At 42.7% G+C, this 10,508-nt stretch overlaps 1 protein-coding gene across 1 annotated transcript; it reads left to right on the top strand.

Moving 5' to 3' along the window:
* The first annotated feature begins 620 nt into the window (after positions 1 to 620).
* LOC117707368 (TD and POZ domain-containing protein 5-like) lies at positions 621 to 1,715 on the top strand. The gene has a single exon (XM_034500800.1). It carries the CDS (start codon positions 621 to 623, stop codon positions 1,713 to 1,715), a length of 1,095 nt encoding a protein of 364 aa, XP_034356691.1.
* The last annotated feature ends 8,793 nt before the right edge of the window (positions 1,716 to 10,508 follow it).

Raw genomic sequence — 10,508 nt, 5'->3', positions numbered from 1 at the left:
GTTTAGATCATTTGCAGAAGGTACAAGCTACACTCAGAGACATCAAGACCAGCTAACACCAGAGATAACCAAATGGGGAGAAAATGCAGCACAGTTTAAATAAGAATGTTTAAAAATTTCCAAACTCTTACAAAGTAGTGAAAACTAGTTCCCATACACCTAAGATTCAATAAACAAACACACAGAAAGGCAGAGACAGCGAGAGACACAAACACACAGAGAGAAACGAGGGGGAGGCAGAGAAAGAGACAGACGGAGAGAGAGAGAGAGAGAGAGAGAGAGAGAGAGAGAGAGAGAGAGAGAGAGAGAAATAGAGAGAGAGAGAAATAGAGAGAGAAGACAGAATGAGAAAGAGGGGGAAAGGAGGAGAGGGAGAGGGAGAGGAAGAGGGAGAAAGTTTTATAGCCACAGCAGATCTTTATTGTCTTCTGTAAAACAAATTGAAACTTAAAAATGTGCATAAAAACACAAGTTTTCAACATCATACAAGGGGGAATTTAGGAGAAATTTAAAGTAAAATCTAAAGTGTATCTCTAATTGTATCCTACATAATGAAGAGTAAATAACTTTTATTTTTTCTACTCAGATCACCTTCAATGTCCAAAGTACCTCTAGAAGAAATGTCATGGGACCTTGAAGCCATGAGCTGGGGCTACACACATATCAGTGTTCAGGAAATCTGTTACAAGTGGACAATTAGCAACTTTTCCCGTTGCATGGAGGGAATTATTGAAAAGATTACAAGCCCAGTGTTCTCATTAGGAGCCAGTGACGAAGTGGCATGGTGTTTGAGAGTACACCCAAATGGGGTTGATGAAGAAAGCAAAGACTACCTGTCACTTTTCCTGGTGTTAGTCAGCTGCCCAGAGAGACCAGTTTGGGCCAAGTTCCAGTTCTGGATCACAAATAACCGAAGAAAAAAATATCTAAATATGAAGGGCTCGAACGTTGTAAGCTTTCTGCATAACCAACACAGGGGATTCAAAAAGTTCTTCCTTCGAGGTCTCCTCTTCTTACATCAGCATTGGCTTCTCCCTGAAGACCAGCTCACCATCTGCTGCAAGGTGAGCATAGTAGGAGACTTCTTTAGCAAGCCTGGACAGAACATGACACCTGCAATCCAGGATCCAAGGCATGTGTTGACAGATGACCTACAGGAGCTGTGGGAGAAGTCCCTCTTCACAAACTGCTGCCTGTTGGTAGGTGGCTATGAATTCAGGGCTCACAAGGCCATCCTAGCAGCTCGCTCTCCAGTGTTCAGAGCCATGTTTCAACATAAAATGAAGGAGAGCCTAACAAACCGAGTTGAGATCCAAGACATGGATCCCCAAGTCTTCCAGGTGATGATAGACTTCATTTACAATGGGAAGGTGCCAGACTTCCACAGCTACTCCATGGCCACTGGTGTCCTGGCAGCTGCTGACAGGTATGGCCTGGAGGGCTTGCTGGTCATGTGTGAGGATTCCCTCAGCAAGAACCTCTCTTTGACGAATGCTGCACACACTCTCATCCTGGCTGACCTCCACAGCAGAAAGGAGCTTAAGGCTCAGGCCCTAAAGTTCATTGCACTTTATCCTTTTGAGGTTTCTGAGACCTCAGGATGGAAGTCAATGTTGGAGTCCCATCCCCACTTGGTGGCTGAAGCATCCCACTCCCTGGCTTCTGCACAGTGTCCTTTCTTGGAGCCATCACTCAAACGCCTAAAGAGATCTTAGAAGCTGGTCAGCTATGACCTACACCTGTCTTCCAACAGCAACAGCCACTGTTGTTATCAATGACTTCTGGTTAGACTATGGTATTGCTGGAGCATTTACAGTGAATTTGGGGAAAGGCAAAATGATGGCTCAGGAATCGAAACAGCTGTGAGATGTTAAAATGGTGGGTGGGAGAAGGGCAGCACTGGAGTTCGGAACATTCTACCTGATATCTACCCTGTCGATGTTCTAGTTTGATTTTTGTCTGATGACTTGGAAACTGGGATTCAGTGTAGGTGCTGGCCTTAAGCACAGCCCATTAGAGATTCTTCGGAGAAACAAGTCTGCATTGGACTGAGTACAATGGATAATCGGTCCCAGAGCAAAGGAGAAATCAAACACAAATGTTAACTCACTGGAGAAGGAAGAGACAATGAAGAGGTTTTTTTTTTTTTTTTTTTTTTTTTTTTTTTTTTTTTTTTTTTTTTTTTTTTTTTAAGACACAGTTTGTGGGAACTAGGCTGCATAAGCACTTACTTCTGTCTCAGAAACCTTTGGTTAAGTTCCCAGGATACACAGCAGAGTTTCATCCACCTGTAACTGGTGAGGACCTGTGACCCTCTTCTGGTGTCCATTGCTACAAACAACTCTGTAGTCAAAACTATAACCAAAAAAATAAATATAATATGAATAAAACTTTTGAAATCAGTCTGTAGATTCCAGAGGTGTTTATGTTCAGAGTAGTCTTGTATACTCCAATCAGCCAAGCTCAGCTGTGGATACTTCTGCAGCATCCTCACCATACTTCTAGTATTAAAAACACCTGGTCTGTATTATATAGTGTTAATACAGCTATATCGTAACAGCAGCTGTAGCCTTCCTTTCTGCCTGCCTACAATTTCCTTTGAGTCCCACAGACAATTCCTTTTAAAGCTCCCTCCCCCTAACTCCTTGCTGTATTCTAGCCCCTAACTCCAGCATGCACTCACTGATAATTCACTGACCAATCCTGACAGGGAAGCATGGAAGCTGCCTGTAGATCTTCCCATCTCCTTCAGGTCTTGTAGAACCACACCTACCAGTCTAATCCCCAACTCTATGATAGGTCACCCCAATCCTTCTGGGGTGACCCCATTTTACTGTCTCACCTAAATCCAAGGAGACAAAATAAGCAGATTCTGATGCAATCACTTCCCTTCTGTGAACCAATTCAGACTTCTAACATATTCCCATTGCTTAGTGTATCTCCCTGTACAGAGAAACCTTGAACCACAAGTGGCCACAATTATTAGGTCCAAAGAAAAGGTCCTGCCTGACAGCACTGGTGACTATTCTCATTTGTCACCGTGACTATATCTGGAATGAACTACAATCCAGAATTTATAAAGATCCTGTAAAAATGTAAAGAAAAGACTAGGTCCTATCCTAGTAGTGCAGGCCTTTAATCCCAGCATTCAGGAAACAGAGCTGTGCAGATCTCTGTGTTCAAGTCAGTTTACAGAACTAGTTCTAAGCTGGCAAAGCCCAGGCAGTGAAAGATGTAATAGAACCAAGGGGGCCTGTTCCAGTTCCAGCAAGCAGCAGCAGCAGCAGGCAGCTTGGGGACAAGTGGCTCTAGGTTAGATTTGCCTTCTGATCAATCTCTAGATCTGTTGGCTTTCCCAGCACCAAGCCTGCCTTCATGATGACATGCTTCCCACCCTGATGGAAATAGACTGCACCTGCAAAATGGCAAGCCAGCCTCAGCTACATGTTTGACTTTATAAGAGTTGCTTTGGTCATGATGTCTCTTCACACCAATAAAACCCTAACTAAGACAACATACAGCCATGACATTCTTCAAAAATCCAGAGAGGAAACAGAAGACAAGGAACAGAACTGCCACACAACACAGACAAATGTAGAAATGAGGATCTAAAGTTTTAACCATTGCAATGCCAGAATCTTAGATGCTTGCATAAACAACACAGTCACTAACAGTCAGGGCATTATGTCTACACTAGAGCCCAGCTGTCCTTACACAGCAATGCCTGAACATTCCAACATGGCTGAAGTACAAGCAAAAACCTTTAAACAGTCTGTATGAAGGTGATAGAGATCATTAAGGAGAGAATAAAGAAATCCCTTAAACAAATCCAGGAGAACACATACAAACAGTGTGAGGAAAGAAAGAGATCCATTAAAGAAATCCAGGAAAACAAAACAGTGGAAGGAAATGAATAAAAAAAAAAATGTTTAAGGCCTGAAAATGAAAAGAGAATCCACAAGAAATCAAATAATGAGGGAATTCTGGAAATGAGGAATTTAAATGTTCAATAGAAGGAATTAATGAGTTAAGATTTGGTTCTTTGAGAAAATCTACAAGATCAATAACTCCTATTTAAAACTAACAAAAGTGAAGAGAGAGAATATAGAAATCCACCTAAAGAGAAATGAAAGGTGAGACATCATAACAGACACAGAAAATCCAGAGAGTCACAAGGTCCCACTTTTAAAAACTGTTCTTCATCACACTGGAAAATCTGAAATATCTTGACAGGTTCCCCTATAGGTAACCCTTCTCAAGGCCAAATCACGATCAGATAGTCAATTCAGCAACCATAACTCCTACTAAAATAGAAGTAGTCAATAAATGTCACCTCACTTGCACTCATTGCAAAACTGTATTCTCCAAACTGTCTTGCCTTCTTGTTGCTGTGTACAAGCTTCCTACTCAGAGAGAGATTCCCTCCTGGACCACTGGCCACAAAGGCCAGGCCATGAGAATGCAGGCAGGCCACCTTCTCACAGACATATTCTGAACTCTCTGTGAGCCTCCACTCCAGGACGATCCCTAATTCCTCTTTCCCTCCTCTTCACTGTGTCCCAGGTCTCACCATGGACCTAGACCCCCTAGCTGGCCCTCTTCATCTGACCCTATCCACCCTCACTTTTTAATTGCAATGCTACAGTGTCCTTAGACAAAATAAGGCTATTGCTTACCTTCCTTCCCTCTTCTCCAGCCCCCCCTTTCACAGTTGCCTGTCATCACACACCTCACCTAGCTCCTCAAGGGTTTTGTGACTCACTGTTTCTTTCCCTGGCCCTTTCTTGAGTGTGAGCGCACTCTCCTAAAGTTTGTTTCTTCATCCTTCCCTTATGGCCTCCACAAAAGCCCTGGTGCCAGATGCCTAGTCTCTCCTTGGGATTAATCAGGCTGTCTCTGACCTCTACTGAATGAGGTGAAAACCCACTGAAAAGTTTGTGTCTTCCTCCAGTGTAACTGGCGTCTCTCATGACCATGGACTGCAGTGAAATATTCTCCTAGCCCCGTCTTTCATCCACAGGAAAGGTTGTTTTCCTCTTGTCTTACTCCTTCTAGAGATGTCTTTTAGAAAATCTCCAGATTTTTCAGCTTGTACCTGGGTGGTCCTAATTTATTCACCTTTACAATAGATTTTGGTCATGATATTCCTTAAATAATCAATCTAAAGAGTCACCTAAAGACACTTATAATCCTAATATTATTAGGGACTTTTACAGATACTAGTGGTGATCGGGAAAAAGAAAACAGAGATTCCCTATTTCCTATTTTTCTTTTCTCCTCTCCAAGCCTGTTTGATTTTGTCTGTTCTTTCCCCTGCACTGCCCCTACACAAATACACAAATACACAAATAAACAATACACACACATACACACACACACACGAACTGTGTAAATGTCCTTTTTTTTTTTTAAAAAAAAAAATTACATGATGTATCTGTAAGTTCATTGCAAAGTAGAAGCTGGGAGGTGGACATAGTCATATGTGGAGAAAGCAAATGTGTAGCCCCTCAGCATGCACTCATCCTGCTCACATTTTCCCCCAGGCTCATGCATATCATAGCTCCCTCCTGCACTATACTCAATTTGTATGGCTCAAAATTTTTTCTATATCTAAGCCCTCTTTGTTTTCAGCTTATTGCATCCACTTTTACAGAGATTAACTCTCTGTTATGCATGAGTGGCAGTTAGTTCTTGCTACAGTGGGCTCTATCTTTTTCTGTTCTTGGTTTGGTTTAGTCCCTGGTTGTTCCTTTCTGATTGTAAATGGTGCCACATCTTTCTGGGAACAAGGCCTTGAATTTCTTCCATGGAATATTTTCGGTTATGACATATATGTCTAGGAGACATAGCTATGGAGGGGACATGGAGATGTCCTGATCCTCTGTTTGGTTGGATGTGGGCTCTGGAAGCTGAGTAGTCCACCCATCTGAGAACAATGCCTTGAATTTCTTTAGTGGTGGTTGCAGTTAGGGATAGATGTATCTGGGAGCTGTGACTTAGGCGGGGTGAGGAATGGTCATGAGTCTCCATCTGTGGTGGGTATGGGCTCAGGGGAGCTGAAAGATGCCTACCAATCTGGGTCTTTTCTTGTGTGTTCCCACCACTTTCTGTTTCTTTCTCATTTCTGCCTGATTGAAAAGGTGGTACTTGTGTTTTGGGTGTACTAGAGAGATGTTTTTCATGAGTATCGCTTTCTGGTTGTTTGTGCTCAATAGAGAGGAAAGGTTGTTGGTGTTTTGTGTGTTGTGTTTGTGGTCCTTGTTACAAGATGACCTTGATGAAGTGACATTGATGAAGATGATTTTGATGAAGTGACATTGATGAAGATGATTTTGATGAAGTGACATTGAGTTTGATGGACGTATTAAAATGAGACAGGCTAGGTCTACCAATTTCTGTAGGTTCCCTTCACAACAGAATAGTCCAAAAAACTGGTTACTGGCCCCACAGGGGAGCTCACCAGTCACCAAGCAGCTATTAATGCTTGTTTCCCCCTAGCTCACACAGACAGGGAGTTCAATATCTTTGAAGGTAAGAGGAAGCTCTTGGTCTACCATCAGGCTTTGCTCACAGGTCTCAAGGTGGCTGCAAAACAGCCCACACACTTGACCAGAGTGTATGACATTAGGCAGAGAGAAAATGAACACCCTAAAGCTTTTTTAGAGAGGGTCACGGAGACATTTTGACAATACAACCCATGGACCCTGAATCACCAGAAACAAATATAGCAGCCACTCTAGCTTTTATTACTCAGGCAGCACCAGATATTAAGAGACAAGTCCACAGGATAGAGAAGTGAGGACAAAGCAGTCTGAGGGTCTTAGTGATAGTGGCAGAGAGAGTATTCAATAAAACAGAGAATGCAGATGAGAAGCAGATGAGAGGCCAAAAGCAACAGACTTGAGGCCTGGCAAAGATCCTGCTGGCATCCATAGACAAAGAGAAAGACTGTAGGAGAAGCCTAAAACAGATAGGTCCAGTAGAAAGAGACAAGGGGGGCTCTGAAGATCAAAAATGCCCCCTCCCCAAATCCAGGGTAACCCTGAAATCACTTCTTGGTAAACACAGAAACAAAACAAAAGCCAGGACCACTTAGAGGCCCTGAAACATTTGAACTATGGAACCTCTGCTAAGAAGTCCTTACTTTGTCAACTACAGATGACTTTCCTAAATCCAGGGGACTCGGGGCTCTAGCATAGCCAGTGGCCAATCTGTCAGGTATTGCCAGAATCTCCACACTCCCCTTGTTCACACATCTGTGCAGCAATGGCCTCCTGGTTAAAGATGATGCCAGAAGAGTCATTATCAGCCTCTCTTCTTGAATGTCCCCAGGACATTTAGGGTCAGCTGCCCTGAGGCCTGACCTTGACCCTGATTGTTGGGGGCTCTACTTGACAGATTTGATGGATACAGAGGTAACAAGGTTCCCCAATGACAACAGCCTCATTCAGGATGGACAGAGGTATGCTGGAGTAGTGGTGGTCTCACACACAGAGATCATATGGGCAGAGCCACTCCTGACAGGAAAGTCATCCCAGAAAGCTGAACTGACATCTCTGACCAAGGTGTTAGAGATGACAAAACATAAGATAGACAGATAGACAGTGTACTCTGCTACTCCTCATAAGCCTAGGGTTATGTATAGGGAGAGAGGCCCTCTGAGAGCAGAAAAGAGGACTGAACTCTAACAAAGAGGGCCCTAATACTAGGGAGCTGTCTCTCCTGGGTCTAGGGAAGTCACCTGTAGTTGGCAAGTAAGGACTTATTACAGGAGTCTCCACAGTGTGAATGTTTCAAGAAAGCACAGTGGGTGACACTAAAAATTGGGCCCCTCATACCCTTGATTGTCCAAGACCCAGGAGATCTCACACTGTCTGACCAGACAGAAGATTTGATCTGGGCTTGGAACTGCCCATGTCTTCATGTCATAAGAGATGATGGAAGACAGCTGACTACAAACTAATTGTACCAGAGAGAATGGGTATATGCATACTGAAAGAATTCATCATTCTTCACAATTGGATACCAGAAAATGCAGAAATTAGTCTTCTAGTGCCATATTAGAATTAGATATGCCAATTTGAAAATAGCTGAAATTGTTAAAAACTATAAAGCCTGTCAACTGACTAATGCAGCTGCCAATGAGAACAAGCCCAACACTCAATACCAGAGCACCAAGCCAGGAGCCTATGAGAAAATGGACGTCACAGAGGTAAAACCAAGGAAATTTGGTTATATTTACTGAAGTTTATAGATACCTTCTCAGGATAGACTGAGACTTTCCCGACTAAGCATGAGACTGTGGAGACAGTAACAAAGAGAGTACTAAAAATAATGCTTCCAAGGCATGTTTTTTTCTGATAGAGTCAGACAATGAACCTACATTTGTGTCTCAGGTAAGTTAGAGATGTGATAATATTCTTCGGATTGATTGGAAACTTCAATGTGTTTACAGACCCCAGAGTTCAGGACAGGTAGAAAAGATAAACAGAACCCTACAAGAGACCTTAACTAAATTGACCTTAGAGACTGATAGTGACTAGGTGACTCTTCTCCCCTTCATCCTTTGTAGAGTACAGAACTTCCCCCATACCAGATAGGATTCACCCCTTGTGAAGTTATGTTTGGTTCACCTGTTGACAAAAGTTCTCACAGGGTCTCGAGAGTGTCCAGTGGCTGCACAAACATGTTTGGCTTAAACTTTGTGCTTTGTATAAAATATGTCCACTTCTGGAGCTCTACCACTATTAGCCTGGATATTGGGCCCTAGTCAAGAGACAATTCCAGGGGTCACTAGAGCTTCGATGAAAGGGTCCCTGTGCTACAGAGTTGCAGTGTGAATCCACTGAACATCCATTTGCAATTGAAGAAGACCCTGGCTAGCAAGAGGAGAATTCAGTTTCATGACTTCCTCCTGTCTCCCACTTATGGGCCCCTACCCATTTTTTAGGGACATCACCATGACACAACCCTGTTACTAACTGTTTTCATGATGTTTCAGGAAGTCCCAGGATTAGGCCTTCTAGTCACAAGAGATAAGGGGTATGAGAGGTCAAATCTTTTAAGTTCAGACATTGTTTTTAAAGATCCTGACCTAAGTTTGAATTCAGATAATCTAACAGGCTGGTAGCTAATATTAGTTTCCGAGTAGCACCCCCAGCAAAACTTGAACCCAACTCCAGTCCCTAGGCTAATCCCCAACATGATATGACAGCCATCACTAGCCAATTACATTAAAGGCCACAGTAACTTTCCAATTAGACGCTTGTACAGTTACCACCTGCTTGGTGCTTACTATAAAGCCTTGTCCCAGTAGACATTTGGGGTCCCCCATCACCAATACTGTCCTCCATGAGTGTAGCGTTGTGTGTGTGTGGAACTAGATTGAATAGAATAAAGATCCCTCTGTGAGGTGCATTAGATTTGCTCCTGTCTGTGTGTTTTGGGGGATCACTAACATTCCCTGGCACTACAAAACTTAGTATGAGGCCAAGCAGAGTAGCTCAGAAAAAACTGAAAGAACCCAGATTGAATCAGGTACCCTGGAGAGGATTTTTAAATCACTCAGCCAGAGCACAGAAAGGACTTAGAAGGCAGGGGCTTATACAGCCATAAGTCTCAGATGCAAAATATATTCTAGACCTAGAAAAGTTATTATGGAGGCTAGAAGCTTCCAGGATTAAGCCTAGTTTAGCATATGGAGGCAGAAAGCTATAAAGATGACAATAAATACAGATAAATAATAGTTACTTTTACAATAATCTCCTTAGATGGTCAACTGCTAGATCACATCTGCAGGTAAGTCTGGGGAAGGCATCTTCAGTTTAGATCCCAGTGTCCAGAAACTGTGAAAGATGTGATTCCAGACTTTTGAGGACTTTGATCTGGGGCTGGAGTTCCTCCCACCAAGGTCTCAAAAGAACCTAATGAAGAGTCAATGGTGCTAATAGTAGTAATAAATCTATGAGAGGAATAAAAAACTCAAAACCAGTAGACTGGTTTACCCTGAGAGATGAGCCAGACATTCAGGAGAGCTGGGAGTGGCTGAGCTGATTGAATCACTGTAGTTCTTTGTGTGTCCTCTAGAGGAGATATGAGAGATGTAAGCAGGGTTTACATTTCATTTTACATAAAGGCCTTAATAACAAACCCTAACCTTTGATATCTGACCTTTAATATATGCTGTGGCCCATGAAAATGAGCACAACCTCTCTCTTTTCAAAACTAATCGATTAAGCATGGCAGTTGGAGATCTGAAGAGAACAGAACTCACTAGTGGAGGATGCAGACTATGAGGTATTGAGAAGCTGAATCCTGCTAATTAAAACGATTGAATTAAGAAGAATTTAGGATATTTGTAAACCACACTGTTAAGTGAAAAATCATTTATAATGAGGAGTTCCTGAAAGGAAAGTACAAAACTACCAAGCCAACTGGGAGGAGTCATCACGAGGTTGTTGGGTGTGATTGGAATAACACACAGGAAAGAATAAAGCCACCAGCAGAGG

This window comes from Arvicanthis niloticus, chromosome 4 (genome assembly GCF_011762505.2).
Source record: "Arvicanthis niloticus isolate mArvNil1 chromosome 4, mArvNil1.pat.X, whole genome shotgun sequence".
Taxonomy (NCBI): Eukaryota; Metazoa; Chordata; class Mammalia; order Rodentia; family Muridae; genus Arvicanthis; species Arvicanthis niloticus.
The sequence above is the reverse complement of the archived record's forward strand: the minus strand, read 5'-3'. Positions and strand labels throughout refer to the sequence as shown.

Coding starts and splice junctions, on each gene's coding strand:
- LOC117707368 (XM_034500800.1), top strand. CDS start 621: ATGTCATGGGACCTTGAAGCCATGAGCTGGGGCTACACACATATCAGT.